Source organism: Erythrolamprus reginae, chromosome 2, assembly GCF_031021105.1.
Source record: "Erythrolamprus reginae isolate rEryReg1 chromosome 2, rEryReg1.hap1, whole genome shotgun sequence".
Classification (NCBI taxonomy): Eukaryota; Metazoa; Chordata; class Lepidosauria; order Squamata; family Dipsadidae; genus Erythrolamprus; species Erythrolamprus reginae.
Window position 1 is genome coordinate 41,388,046 of NC_091951.1, and position 15,834 is coordinate 41,403,879.

Below are 15,834 nucleotides of genomic sequence, written 5' to 3' on the forward strand. Positions count from 1 at the left end.
TAGTTCGTTCCATGACCAGGTTCTTAAGAAGAAAAGTTTGTAAGAAGAAGCAATTTTTCCCATAGGAATCAATGTAAAAGCAAATAATGTGTGCGATTGGGGAAACCACAGGGAGGGTGGAGGCCCTGTTTCCTCCCAGGAGATTCCTAGAGAGGCCCCACGGAGGCTTCTCCCCGCCTTTTCTGGCCCTGTTTCCTCCCAGGAGATTCCTAAAGAGGCCCCATGGAGGCTTCTCCCTCCCTTTTTTGGTTACAGTTTTGAAGGCTCGGGTTTCTAAGTGGAAAATGGTTCTTGAGAAGAGGCAAAAAAATCTTGAACATCCAATTCTTATCTAGAAAAGTTCATAAGTAGAGGCATTCTTAGGTAGAGGTACCAAATCTGCAAAGTCCAGATTGACTTTTTATCAATGATCCACGTATTTTTGGGTTATAATTTAAATGTTTTGGTTGTTGTTTCTAACCTATAATGCTTTCTAATTTCCAAATGAAATATTTTAAATCTCAAGGGTATTGTTTAAACTGTTTCTTTGTTTTTCTATTTATGGTCTTGCTTTATAAAGACAGATCTCCTCACCAGATTATCCAAAGCAAGGCATTTTTGCAGAATGTGATCTGAACAGAATAGCCAATGATACCTGACACTGATAATTACATAATATTCTATATTATGTATATATTCTATATACTGTAATTACATAATATTCTATATAATACTGTTTATCCAGCATTAGTTGGTAAGGCTCATGATTCAACCCGTGTATGAAAGGGGCTGTTTTCATTTCCTGAAAAATAAATTGTCTTTTCTACTCAATATAACTCAACATACTTCTATTCATTCTAATTCTGTGTTAGCAAAAACTTCAGAAGAGAAGGATTTCGGGGTAGTGATTTCTGACAGTCTCAAAATATGTGAGCAGTGTGGTCGGGCAGTAGGAAAAGCAAGTAGGATGCTTGGCTGCATAGCTAGAGGTATAACAAGCAGGAAGAGGGAGATTATGATCCCGCTATATAGAGCGCTGGTGAGACCACATTTGGAATACTGTGTTCAGTTCTGGAGACCTCACCTACAAAAAGATATTGACAAAATTGAATGGGTCCAAAGACTGGCTACAAGAATGGTGGAAGGACTTAAGCATAAAACGTATCAGGAAAGACTTAATGAACTCAATCTGTATAGTCTGGAAGACAGAAGGAAAAGGGGGGACATCATCGAAACATTTAAATATATTAAAGGGTTAAATAAGGTCCAGGAGGGAAGTGTTTTTAATAGGAAAGTGAACACAAGACCAAGGGGACACAATCTGAAGTTAGTTGGGGGAAAGATCAAAAGCAACATGAGAAAATATTATTTTACTGAAAGAGTAGTAGATCCTTGGAACAAACTTCCAGCAGATGTGGTTGATAAATCCACAGTAACTGAATTTAAACATACCTGGGATAAACATATATCAATTGTAAGATAAAATACAGGAAATAGTCTAAGGGCAGACTAGATGGACCATGAGGTCTTTTTCTGCCGTCAGTCTTCTATGTTTCTATGTTTCTATATTATGGACCATAACTACAAATTAAGGGATGAAACATTGCCGAGGACACTTTCCGTGGTCATGAAGCCAGCAAATGCTGTTCAGATTCCCACCGAAGTTGTACCTGTTTATCTACTCACATGTTCATATTTTCCAACTTCTTTCAAACTGCTAGGTGGGTAGAAGCTGGGGCAGCACTCGTGTCTCGAACCCAGGCTGTGAGCTTTCCAGATGACAAACTCAGTGTCTTTAACCACTGAGCCCTAATGCCCCCTTTATGGGAAGGGATATAGACTACCACAAAACATTACTATAGCACACTACCCTCTTGGTGGAGCATTTGTGGAGCCACAATACTGCTGCAAAGAATTACAGTGCTATCAGCTGTTTGCTCTGTAGCATTCTAAACACTTGTTTATTTTTTTCCCAACACAATCTAAAAGTGAAGTGAGACAAAGGCTGCTGTGCTGCAAGGGAAGTATTTGGGAGTAGACAATTATTCCCTAGTATCACACAGTCCTTCCCAAAGTTGAAGATCAGCAGTGGGTTACTCCCGGTTCAGCCTGGTTCTGCAAACTGATAGCGGTGGTGGTGGTAGGCTCCGCCCACTTGCCTGAGATCCTTCTGTGCATGTGCAGAAGGATTGCACACAGAGAGAGTCATGCCCGTCTGAACCAGTAACAATGGGTTTTAGAACCTACACTACTGTTGAAGATGTATTAATGTTACCAACAGAAGACCATATGCCCCTCAACAATTCAATCATATTTCCTCTATCAACTTGGTTGTTATTATTATTATTATTATTATTATTATTATTATTATTATTATTATTATTATTTATTCGATTTGTATGCCGCCCCTCTCCGAAGACTCGGGGCGGCTCACAACATGTAACAACAAATCATAAATACTCCAACAATTTTTAAAATGTTTAAAGATTTAAAAGACCCCATATACTAACAGACATACACACACGCATACCATATATAAATTAAACATGCCCAGGGGGAGATGTTTCAATTCCCCCATGCCTGACGACAAAGGTGGGTTTTAAGGAGTTTACGGAAGGCAGGAAGAGTAGGGGCAATCCTAATCTCTGGGGGGAGTTGGTTCCAGAGGGCCGGTGCCGCCACAGAGAAGGCTCTTCCCCTGGGGCCTGCCAACCGACATTGTTTAGTTGACGGGACCCGGAGAAGGCCCACTCTGTGGGACCTAATCGGTCGCTGGGATTCGTGCGGCATTGTTTGTTGCACTTGGTTGTTGCACTGGTGACTTCGATAAAATTCATGGGACCACTTTTGGAGACCAGAGCCATGACAATATCCTTACACACACACAAAACAAACTTAAGCAATATATAGGGATTTTAAAATATCAAGCAATTTGACAGTTTGCATAATTTTAATGTTAGGAAACAACTCACTCTCTTATTTTCCAGAAAGCAGGATAGAAACATTCTTGCTTTATAAGAATTTAAGATTCTATGGACTTTGGGCTCAGACAGAACCATCTAATGATCTTCCATGACTCAGAGTGTTGATGTAATGTAAAATTATGTATTGCATGGAGACATTTTTCTCCAATTTTCAAAATACGAACTGAATAATATAAGACAAAGAAAAGGAGTCCCAACCTCACATATACTCAGTGAAGGGATACCAAAATTTTTACTACCACACTGTGAGCGTTCCTTATGGAGGACACCCTGCATTTTCTTTCAACATCTTTCACTGCAAATTGGATGCTCTGGGGTGGAGCTCCATTTTTGCTACTCCACTGCGTTCACCCCCGTCTGGGCGGTAGCCCACCCCTGCATATGCTGTAATTTCAGTATGAATTCCACAAATAGAACAGAACAGAATAGAATTCTTTGTTGGCCAAGTGTGATTGGACACACAAGGAATTTGCTTGGTGCAATACAGACTATCTCAGGGACCGTCTTCTGCTGCATGAATTCCAGCGACCAGTTAGGTCCCACAGAGTGGGCCTTCTCTGGGTCCCGTCAACTAAACAATGCTGCTTGGCGGGACCCAGGGGAAGAGCCTTCTCTGTGGCGGCCCCTCTGGAACCAACTCTGTGGCGGCCCCTCTGGAACCAACTCCACCAAGAAATTAGAATTGCCCCCACCCTCCTTGCCTTTCGTAAGCTACTTAAAACCCACCTCTGCCGCCAGGCATGGGGGAATTGAGATACTCTTTCCCGCTAGGCCTTTACAATTTTATTCATGGTATGTCTGTATGTATGTTTGGTTTTTATATTAATGGGTTTTTAATCGTTTTTAGCATTGGATTATTATTGTATGTTGTCTTATTATCGGTGTTAGCCACCCCGAGTCTCCGGAGAGGGGCGGCATACAAATCCAATAAATAAAATAAAATAAATAAAATAAATTACAAGATGCAGTAGCTACTAGGTTGCATAGCTTTGATGATTTCAGAGATGATTAGATTATTAGTAATTGCTACTCATGACTGTTACACAGTACCACTCTAAAAAGCCTTAGTTAGACCATACCTAGAATACTGTATCCAGTTTTAGTCACCACACTACAAAAAAGGCATTGAAACTCTAGAGAGTTTCTAGAGAGCAACCAGGATGATCAGGGGACTGGAAACTAAAATATTTGAAGAGCGGTTGCAGGAACTGAGCATGGACAATCTATCAAAGAGGATAAGGGGAAGAGCCTTCTCTGTGGTGGCCCCGGCTCTCTGGAATCAGCTCCCCCCAGAGATTAGAACTGCCCCCACCCTCCTTGCCTTCCGTAAACTCCTTAAAACCCACCTTTGCCGCCAGGCATGGGGGAATTGAGATATCTCCCCTGGGCCTATACAATTTATGTATGGTATGTTTGTATGTATGTCTGATTAATAATGGGGTTTTAAAAATGTTTTTAAATTATTAGATTTGTTATGAATTGTTCTATTGCTGTTGTGAGCCGCCCCGAGTCTACGGAGAGGGGCGGCATACAAATCTAAGTAAGTAAGTAAGTAAGTAAGTAAGTAAGTAAGTAAGTAAGTAAGTAAGTAAGTAAGTAAGTAAGTAAGTAAATAACAGTGTTATCATTATTTTTATCAGTGTTGTTGTTATTGTTGTTGTTATTCCAATACTTGAGGGGCTACCACAGAGAGGAGAGAGTCAGGCTGTTTTCCAAGGCACCAGAAGGCTAAACAAGGAACAACGGATGGAAGATGACCAAGGAGAGATTCAACCTGGAAATAAGGAGGGACTTTCTAATGCTGAGAGCGATCAACCTGTAGAACAGCTTCCCTGTGGAGGTTGTGAGAACTCCAACACTTGAGACTTTCAAAGGGAGATTGGACTGCCATTTGTCCGAAATGGTGTAGGGACTCTTGCTTGAGCAGGTGGTTGGACTAGATGACCTACAAGGTCCCTTCCAACTCTAATAATAATCTAATCTAACAATATTTTTCTCCTTTTGTTTTCTTCCAAATAGCCCCATTGATTGGCTCTGATATGGCCCTTGTTAGGTGGGTTAGATATGCAACTTACATTTCTGAATGAGCTTTCTCAGTTCCACTAGCACGTCATGGTTCCTCAAACTGTATATCAAGGGATTCAGCATGGGGGTCACAATGTCACAGAACAAAGAGACCACCTTATCCTGTTCTGGTGTCCGATAAGACCTGGGTCTCATATATTTAAAACTTGCTGCCCCATAGAAGAGCCCCACCACACAGAGGTGGGAGAGACATGTACCAAAGGCTTTATGCCTTCCTTCCACCGATTGCATTCCCAGGACCGTCAAAAGGACAGAGATGTAGGAAGCCAGGATGATGGAGAAGGGACCCAAGAGTAATATACTGCCAACTAGGAACAACCAGTTTTCATAGGTGGATGTTTCAGAACAAGATAACTTCAGCAGAGCTTGGACTGTGCAGAAGAACTGATCCACTCTGTTAGACTTACAGAAAGGCAGCTGGAGCACACAAAAAGTGTGCATGGTGGAATGAAGGATCGCCCCAAACCAGACTCCACCCGACAGGGTCACACATGCCCTCCTCCTCATGAGAACTGGATAGTGCAACGGTTTGCAGATGGCCACATACCTATCATAAGACATGACAGTCAGTAAGAGGCACTGTGCTCCTCCCATCATGATGGTGGAAAAAATCTGAGCCCCACATCCAGCCAATGAAATTGTGGAGTCTTTTTTCCCAAAACCCGCAGACATTTTAGGGACAATACTAGAGGTCTGGCAGAGGTCTATCAAGGAGAGCTGGCTGAGGAAAAAGTACATAGGGACCCTGGAATAGGAACCCATGACGATTACCAAAAAGAAAAGAGTGTTTCCAAGTAAGGCAACAAAAAAGGTCGCTAGGATCGCCACAAAGAAAACGGTATGTGTCACCGTGTGATTCAGAAGTCCGAGAAGAATGAATTCAGTCCACAAAGTTCGGTTCATTGTTTCCGTTATGAGCTCTCCTGAAAACAAAAGCACAAAATATTTGTAATTCAAGCTAGAAAATCATGGGAGTTGGAGAAGAAAATTAAATCAAAGCTGGTAGTAGTTGGATAAGAATCACATATGCCAGAGGTCTTCAAACTTGGCAACTTTGAGACTTGAGCATAGCTGGCTGGAGAATTATAACAATGCTTATTTACATTTATTTACATTTATTTATTTATTTATTTATTTATTTATTTATTTGTTATTTATCTATTTATCTATCTATCTATCTATCTATCTATCTATCTATCTATCTATCTATCTATCTATCTATCTATTTATTAGATTTGTATGCCGCCCCTCTCCGTAGACTCAGGGCGGCTAACAACAGTAATAAACAGCATATGACAAATCTAAAGTTTCAAATAATTTAAAAACCCTTATTTAAAAACCACACATACACACAAACATACCATGCATAAAATTGTATAGGCCTAGGGGGGAAAGGGTAGTTCAGTTCCCCAAGCCTGACGGCAGAGGTGGGTTTTAAGGAGCTTACGAAAGGCAAGGAGGGTGGGGGCAAGGAGGGTGGGGGGGAGCTGGTACAAGAGGGTCTGGGCCACCACAGAGAAGGCTCTTCCCCTAGGTCCCGCCAGACGACATGATACTAGTAAGGGAGAAACATTAGAATAGGGGATGGTAAGCATGCTGGTGCACTTATGCCCGCCCCTTACTGACTTCTTAGGAATCAGGTGAGGTCAACCTGAGGGAAAGATCAGAAGCAATGTGAAAAAATATTATTTTACTGAAAGAGTAGTAGATGCTTGGAACAAACTTCCAGCAGACATGATTGGCAAATCCACAGTAACTGAATTTAAACATGCCTAGGATAAACATATATCCAGCCTAAGATAAAATAGTATAAGGGAAGACTAGATGGACCATGAGGTCTTTTTCTGCCGTCAATCTTCTATGTTTCTATGTCAACAGTGGATAGTCTAACGGTAAAGTTTTGGGGGTTAGGTGATGGTACTATGGAGTCAGGTAGTGCGTTCCATGCATTAACTACTTGGTTACTTAAGTCGTATTTCCTGCAGTCGAGTTTGGAGCAATTTACTTTACTTTTGTATCTGTTTTGTGTTCCTGTGTTGTTGTGGTTGAAGCTGAAGTAGTCATTGACAGGAAGGACGTTGTGGCAGATGATTTTATGGGCTATGCTTAGGTTATGTTTAAGGCGACATAGTTCTAAGCTTTCTAAGCCTACGATTGTAACCCTAGTTGTGTAGGGTATTCTGTTGCGAGTGGAGGAGTGGAGGGCTAGGAAAAGGTAAAAGGAACCCACCCCTGCATTGCACCAACCCACCTCCGGCCTAGAACTTATCTCTGGACATTTTCTAAAGTGTTTATGTCCAAACAGCAGTATGGATTCCAGACAAATGAGCTGTATTCAAGGATTGCTCTGGCAAAAGTTTTGTATTTACTGGAGCAGAAGCTACGTAAGATTAGGTTAACAATTCTCGAAGCCCTTTTGGCAGTGTTGTTGCAGTGGGCTTTGGTACTTAGGTCATTTGTTATATATATCACATTTTTTTTGCTGAATTTTTAAAATTAAGGGAGACTAGGATGGCAGCATTTCGGCCTTGTTCTGGCCTCATCAGCTAGCCACCCCTTAGTGGGATTTGATCCGGCAGAATTAACCTCTAGGCCACCAGATCTGATCCGTTTCAGCTTTGTACCAGGGAGGGGCTATGGTTTTTTTATGTCGGATCGCCCTGGTGTATATATGTTGCAGGTTCAAGTCCCAGTGAGGGTATGGCTAGCTGATGAGGCCAAAATAAGGCCGAAATAGATCTATCCTAGTCTCCCTTAATTTTCAAATTCAGCAAAAAACAAAACAACACACAGACACACACACACACACACACATATATATATATGTATGTATGTATGTATTAATTATATTAATTATATAATAATAATGTTAATACTAATAATATAAAAATAATATAATATAATAATATTTTAATATAAATATAAAACAAATGGCCTAAGTGCCAAAGCCCACTGCAACAACATTGCCAAAAGGACTTCAAGAGTTGTTAACCTAATCTTATGTAGCTTCTTATTATTAATGGTTATTATGAGAGTTGAAGTGCACAAGTCTTAAAGTTGCCAAGTTTGTGGATTCCTGACATAAATATACCCCTATAAAGATTTTCAGTCATCTATGTCATGACTGAAAATCTCTACATACGTTTAGCTATACAATTTGGGATGAACATCCTTTGAATGGTATGGGAGTAGGAATGGATTTCCAGAGGAAAAATTACAGATTGGTTACTACTCACATGACCCTGAGGACTAGTGCTTCCAAGTGCTTCAATGACTCTCCAAAAAGGATTCAAATAGCCAGCTGTCTGCAAAGAATATAAATCCTTCCATTCTTCACCATCCACTTAGAGTGGAAGAAGCTTCTTGTGTGAGAAGCGAAACATCTTCAAAAGAAAAGACAAGAAAGTCCAGTTGCCTCCTGAAAAACATAGAAACATAGAAATCTGACGGCAGAAAAAGACCCCATGGTCCATCTAGTCTGCCCTTAGACTATTTCCTGTATTTTATCTTAGGATTGATATATGTTTATCCCAGGCATGTTTAAATTCAGTTACTGTGGCTTTATCTACCACATCTGCTGGATGTTTGTTCCAAGGATCTACTACTCTTTCAGTAAAATAATATTTTCTCAAGTTGCTTTTGATCTTTCCCCCAACTAACTTCAGATTGTGTCCCCTTGTTCTTGTGTTCACTTTCCTATTAAAAACACTTCCCTCCTGGACCTTATTTAACCCTTTAACATATTTAAATGTTTCAATCATGTTCCCCCTTTTCCTTCTGTCCTCCAGACTATACAGATTGAGTTCATTAAGTCTTTCCTGATACGTTTTATGCTTAAGACCTTCCACCATTCTTGTAGCCCGTCTTTGGACCCGTTCAATTTTGTCAATATCTTTTTGTAGGTGAGGTCTCCAGAACGGAACACAGTATTCCAAATGTGGTCTCACCAGCACTCTATATAGCGGGATGATAATCTCCCTCTTCCTCCTTGTTATACCTCTAGCTATGCAGCCAAGCATCCTACTTGCTTTCCCTACTGCTTGACTGCACTGCTCACCCATTTTGAGACTGTCTGAAATCACTACCCCTAAATCCTTTTCTTCTGAAGTTTTTGCTAACACAGAACTGCCAATACAATACTCAGATTGAGGATTCCTTTTCCCCAAGTGCATTATTTTACATTTGGAAACATTAAACTGCAGTTTCCATTGCTTTGACCATTTATCTAGTAAAGCTAAATCATTTATCATATTACAGACCCCTTCCAGGAATATCAACCCTATTGCACACTTTAGAGTCATCGGCAAATAGGCAAACTTTCCCTACCAAACCTTCCCCTATGTCACTCACAAACATATTAAAAAGAATAGGACCCAGAACAGACCCTTGTGGCACACCGCTTGTAACCTGTCTCTGCTCAGAATACTCGCCATTAACAATAACTCTCTGATGTCTATGCTTCAGCCAGCTTGAAATCCACTGAACTATCCAAGGATTAAGTCCAATCTTCACTAATTTATCTATCAGCTCTTTATGTGGAACCGTATCAAAGGCTTTGCTGAAGTCCAGGTAGGCAATATCCACGGCACCACCTTGATCCAACACCTTGATCCAAGCACCTTTGGGACACATATACACACTCACACACACTCACACACATACACCTGCTGTCAGAACATCTTTGAATCCTTTGCTGAGCTATCTTCCACTATCAAACAGTTAAAAAAACAAACACTTCTTCAGTATTAGGAAAACTAGCCTGGCTTTAAATTTTACCTATTGCAGAAGAGAACAGATGTCCTTTCATTATTACACCTGAAAAAAATGTAAGTCTGTCTTTTGGAAATGTGTTTGATTCCCCACCCCACCAAAGGGACTCCAACTGTTATTCTAAACATCAAGACTGTGTCTCACATCCATATTTGCTTTCTTACCTATGCATTCAATCATTCACCTTTGTATTATGATTGTGATTATGATTGGGTTGTATTATGATCCCTGAAGAAATTGCGGTTGGCTGATGATTTTTTAGAAATTCAAATATTCTTCACAACAACCCAATTTCAATCCCAAAGCCATTGTTACGTGCTAGAGAGTCCACTTGGAGAAGGGCAGCCTGTAAATTTAATTAATTAAATACATTTAATTAAATATATTTCGTTCATGTTTTCCAGGCTTTTTCCTCATGCCTCATTTTTAGCTGCCTTCCTACAATAAAATACTTTCCACTGTTCAGTAACTTCTGCTATGTTGAACAAGCTGTGGTAAGTAATTGTTTTGTTTTGAAAGAATGGCTGGCTAATTATTGCATCAGTCAGGCAACTGAAAATCTCACGCCTCCAGGATGGGAATAAAAAAAACCCCCAACCTTTAGAGACTTCATTTGCTATTCCAAAGACTTTAATTTGGGACTCACTAAAGTGAGTAATTGCTGTTGTAATATTGAGAAGCAGAGGGAAAATGAAATAAAAGTACTCCTTGACATACACCCTCAATTGAGCTCAAAATTTCCATTGCTAAGCAAGGACTTTGTAAAATGAATTATGCCCCACTTTTGTGACTTTTTTTGTCAAAAAACCAGCAAATTACTCCAATTGTTAAGTAAATCTGATTCATTCGTTGACTTTGCTTGTCAGAAGCTGGGTAGGGAGGTTACAAATGTTGATTGTGTCTCCCTGGAACAGTACACCCAAAATAAAAGCAACAAGCACCCAAATTTTGACCACACGACCTTGGAAATGGTGCAACAATCATGTGTGTGAAAACTGGTCATAAGTCCCTTTTTTTCAGTGACATTGTCAGGTCGAAGCCATCGTTGACCTGGAGACTTTGGCCTGCCATAAATTATGCTTTGGAACGTATCTTTCTATGGGAACTTGGGAGGGGCTGTTGCATGAGGGATGTAGAGATCTAGCCATCACAAATTCCTTCTAGGTTCTTAAGGTCCTCCTTTGTTCAGCACCTGCCCGGAAGCTGATGGGAGTAACTGACATGCTGACAGAAGAAGACTGGTCAACATGATGAACTTGTGAGTATGGGAACAATGGACTGAACTTTAACTTCCGCCCCGAGTTTTCGGAGAGGGGCGGCATATAAATCCAATAAAACTTGAAACTTGAAACTTAAACTGGATGGAGAAACCCTCGTAGCTTTAGATTCGGGTTTCTCACAGATGTGCCAACATGGCTCTGCTAATAAATTGGGACTTTGAGGAATGCTATGCCTCGGACTTTGATTTAATTTTAGATGCTATTTAGAACCCTGACAGACATAACTTCAAAGAGTCACTAACTGAATGGCTGTAAATAGAGATCTAAGTGTATATGGTATCAAACCATCATCTTTGATAATTAGACTGGATAGGCTCATATCTAATATTTAATCCATTCTGACTCTATTTTTTAAATGGTTGATTATTGATTTGGATGAAAGGAACACAAACAATAATCAGTAAAATAATTTGGACATCATAGAACTGTAGAAAGAACTGCATTTGGTTTATCATTGCCATGATTCATTTATGAATTAATATTATATGCTACCCATCTCTCAGCTGGAAGAGACTGAATGACTTACAAGATAATGAAATATAGAGATATAAAGACAATTATATGAACAAAAGCACATTAAAATCCCCAAATATTAAATACAAACTAAGAGATCAAAAGTTTGGAGCACAGCTGTGTTGGCACCTTCTCTGACATTGCACCAGGGGTGGGTTCCTACCAGTGCGGGCACTCTGGTAGCGACCCACCAATGTCACAATTTTGGTGCGATGGCTCTAGGGATGTCTGGGCTGGGCTGTATGCACTGCCATATTTTTTTTGGTAATTTTTGGTGATTTTTTGGCTCTCTGAGCATGCGCGGAAGTAAAAGCATCCTTCTGAGCATGCACGGAAATGAAATCGTGTAAGGGGATGTGCGTGAGCGAGCATAGAGAGAGCGCATGTGTGAAACATCATGATGTGCACTGCTAGGAAAAGGTAAAAAGGAACCCACCCCTGCATTGCACCCACCCACCTCTGGCCTAGAGTTTATCCATCAGGGCCTCATATCAACTGGCAGAGCCAGGGGTAAGGCTGTTCTTGAAACCTAGAATGGTGAGAGGGCAGACCTCACTCTGGTTTCAAGATGTTCCAAAGGGCGGTGGCCATGGCAGAAAAGGCTCTTCTCATAGACTCCACCAACTGAAATTCTTCGAGTGATGGAGTAGGCCTCTTCTGCCAGAATGAGGGGGGCAGGTCAATCCGATTGGTATGAGATGGTTAAAACATAAGAAGAGCCCTGCTGAATCAGGCCAAAGCCCATCGAGTCCAGCAGTCTGTCTCACACAGTGGGCCACCAATTGTTGATGGGGATCTTGAGCAGAAAGACCCTCCCTTTCCCTTGACCCCCAACAAATGGTACTCAAGGGAATCCTGCCTGCCTCAACCAACATAGAGGTGGTACTCGGACATCTGTTTCAATAACCACCGATACACTTGGCATCCATGAATCTGTCTAATCCTGCCTTGAAGCTATCAAGGCTGACAGCTGTCACGGCCTCTTTTGAAAATGAGTTTCATAAACCAATGACCCTTTGGGTGAAGAAATATTTCCCTTTATTTGTCCTCACTTTCTTACCTATGAGTTTTAGGGAGTGCCCCCTTTTCCTAGTATTGTGTGATAGAGAAAATATTTTTTCTCTATCCACCTTTTCCATCCCATGCATGATTTTATACTCTTCGATCAAGTCTTCAGGTAACCTGGACCCATACTATGATCTATTCTAACAAGCTATTTTTACCCAGTAATTATAAACTTGGGATCATTTTTTTAAAATTCAAACACAGCTCCTAGCCCGTCTAACTTATCTTCTTAAGAACCAACCGATCTGCTCTGTAGCAATTATAAGACTATAATATTCACTTTCACACAACGGAAAGTTTTACTTTTAAAATTCTCTGGTGCCTTTGAGTGCCTCGGTGACCGCCTGGAAAAATCACAGAAGTTTCCTTGGCAATATTTATTTATTTATTTATTTTTTCTTTCTTTCTTTCTTTCTTTCTTTCTTTCTTTCTTTATTTCTTTCTTTCTTTCTTTCTTTCTTTCTTTATTTATTTATTTATTTACTTACTTAGTCGAACAACTAAAGGATTGTCGTTTGTATAAACATAACATAAGTAGAAAGTAATGATAAAAGAAGAAAATAGGACAATAGGATAGGGAGGGTAGGCACTATGGTGCGCTTATGCACGTCCCTTACAAACCTCTTAGAGAAGGGGAGAGGTCAACTGTAGACAATCTGAGGTTAAAGATTTTCAGCATCAGTGGTTTGCCTTTGACTTCTTCCTAGGGATAAGAGAGAAGGATTGGCCCAATGTCACCCAGCAGACTTCATGCCCAAAATGGAACTAGAACTCACAGCCTTCCTATGAACATTCACATTTGAGTGAATATTATAGAATTATGCTAGAATGTCTGTCTGGAAAATTATTTTGTTATGAGTGTATCCCAGTATTTATTTGTTTATTTGTTTATTGGATTGGTATTCCACCCCTCTCCAAGGACTCTGGCAGCTCACAACATATCAAACAATATACAATGTGCATATCTAAAAAATTCCAATTAATATCGCTAAAAAACTTTAAAAACTCTAATAACATTGAAAATCATTCATTCCCATTCATGCAGCAAGACATACTACAATGGTTATATAGCTACACAAAAGTGTCCTTGTGAGTTGGGGGATCATTTGTGTATCCTGCATAAATTATAGCATGGTTATAAAATAGTCCTCTTGTTTAGAATAGAATAGAATTTTTTTTTATTGGCCAAGTGTTATTGGACACACAAGGAATTTGTCTTGGTGCATATGCTCTCAGCGTACATAAAATAAAATATACATTTGTCAAGAATCATGTGGTACGACACTTAATGATTGTCATAGGGGTCTAATAAGCAATGAAGAAGCAATATTAATAAAAATCTTAGGATATACGCAACAAGTTACAGTCATACAGTCAACATGGGAGGAAATGGGTGATAGGAATGGTGAGAAAAACTAGTAGAACAGAAGTGCAGATTTAGTAGAAAGTCTGACAGTGTTGAGGGAATTATTTGTTTAGTAGAGTGATGGCGTTCGGAAAAAAACTGTTCTTGTGTCTAGTTGTCTTGGTGTGCAGTGCTCTGTAGCGACATTTTGCCTTTTAATAAATAATAGACACGTTCATTTATTGTATGCAAACCCACTTGCACAGGGCTCCTTTGATCTCCTTGTTTCTTAGGGAGTAAATACATGGGTTCAAAAGAGCAGATATCACATTGTAAAAGAGAGAAAACTTCTTGTCTCTCTCTGCCTTATAGCTGGAAGCTGGGCGCATGTACATGAACATGGCAGCCCCGTAGAAGAGAGTCACCACTGTGATGTGCGAGGTGCAGGTGGAGAAAGCTTTGAACTTCCCTTCCGCAGAGCGGATCTTCAGGATAGCCCTCAAGATGAACACGTAAGAGATCACAATCAAAGACAGTGGGGACATGAGCAGGATCACCCCCAACACAAAATCCACCACCTCATTAACGCGTGTGTCGGCACAAGCCAGTTCCAAGATGGCTGGCACTTCGCAAAAGAAGTGGTTGATCTCGTTTGGGCCGCAATAAGGCAAGCGCATAGTGAAGCCGGTGTGCATCATGGCAAAGAGGAAGCCGCAAGTCCAGGACCCGACGGCCATCTTAACACAGATTGACTTGCTCATCATGATAGTGTAGTGTAACGGGTGGCAGATGGCTACATACCGATCGTAAGCCATCACGGCATAGAGGACGCATTCACTTATCCCCAAAGACAGGAAGATGTACATTTGAGCAGTACAGCCAGCCACGGAGATGGTTTTCCTCTTTAAAAGGAGGTGTATTAACAACTGGGGCATTGTGGTAGAGCTGTAACTGATGTCCAAGAAGGAGAGGTTGGCCAAGAAGAAGTACATGGGCGTGTGGAGGCGAGAGTCTATTCTGATGAGGTTGATAATGAGGCCGTTGCCTAGCACAATCATCAGATACAGGATGAGGAAGAGAGCAAAAAGGAAGCGTTGAGTTTGCGGCCTGGTTGAGAAGCCCAGAAGGATGAATTCAGAGACAGAACTTTTATTTTCCCATGGGAGATGGTTTGCCATGGTCACCTAAGGTAAAAAAGAAAGGAGTTGTTTATTATTATTATTATTATTATTATTATTATTATTATTATTATTATTATTATTATTATTATTATTATTTGTTCTGTGGGGCTCTCTGGTAGAATCCTCCCAAAAATTCACAGGTACAAATTTCAGACACACACACGTTTGAAAATTCAAAACAATGTTCTTTATAATGAAAATTCACTTAAACTAAGCCCTCTTTTGGTATAGCAAAGAGCACTGTCTCCAAACAAACTGGTAATTGATACAAGTCCCTTATCAGTTCTGTGATACTTAGCTTGCAGCTGTGAGGCAATTCACAGTCCTTCTTTCACAAAGTGAAACACACTTTGCTCTGGGTTAGTTTCAAAGTGGGGAAAAATCAGCACACAAAAGGTCAAAGTCAGTAAAGCAGTCACGAAACACAATGATCAGATAATCCTCCACAATGGCCAAACCCACAGGCTGCTATTTATAGCAGCCTCACTAATCACCACAGTCCCACCCAACCACAGGTGGCCTCATTTTCTTTGACAATAATCTCTCAGTTGTTGTTGCCTATGCATCGCTCTCCGCATGTGTGGCTGTATCATTAACTCTTGTTCTGAATCCAAGGAGGAGCTAGATAATTG

The 15,834-nt window shown here is 40.5% G+C and overlaps 2 protein-coding genes across 2 annotated transcripts; both read right to left on the reverse strand.

Annotated features, from left to right (window-relative positions):
- Positions 1-5,021: 5,021 nt before the first annotated feature.
- On the reverse strand, positions 5,022-5,951 carry LOC139159381 (olfactory receptor 2AJ1-like). The gene has a single exon (XM_070736700.1). The coding sequence runs from the start codon at positions 5,949-5,951 to the stop codon at positions 5,022-5,024; it is 930 nt and encodes a 309-aa protein (XP_070592801.1).
- A 6,423-nt stretch (positions 5,952-12,374) lies between these two features.
- Positions 12,375-15,199, reverse strand: LOC139159382 (olfactory receptor 2A1/2A42-like). Its single transcript, XM_070736701.1, has 2 exons — positions 14,280-15,199; positions 12,375-12,423 (listed from the first exon to the last, which is right to left on the reverse strand). The coding sequence occupies exons 1-2, from the start codon at positions 15,197-15,199 to the stop codon at positions 12,375-12,377; spliced, it is 969 nt and encodes a 322-aa protein (XP_070592802.1).
- Between the last annotated feature and the right edge of the window lie 635 nt (positions 15,200-15,834).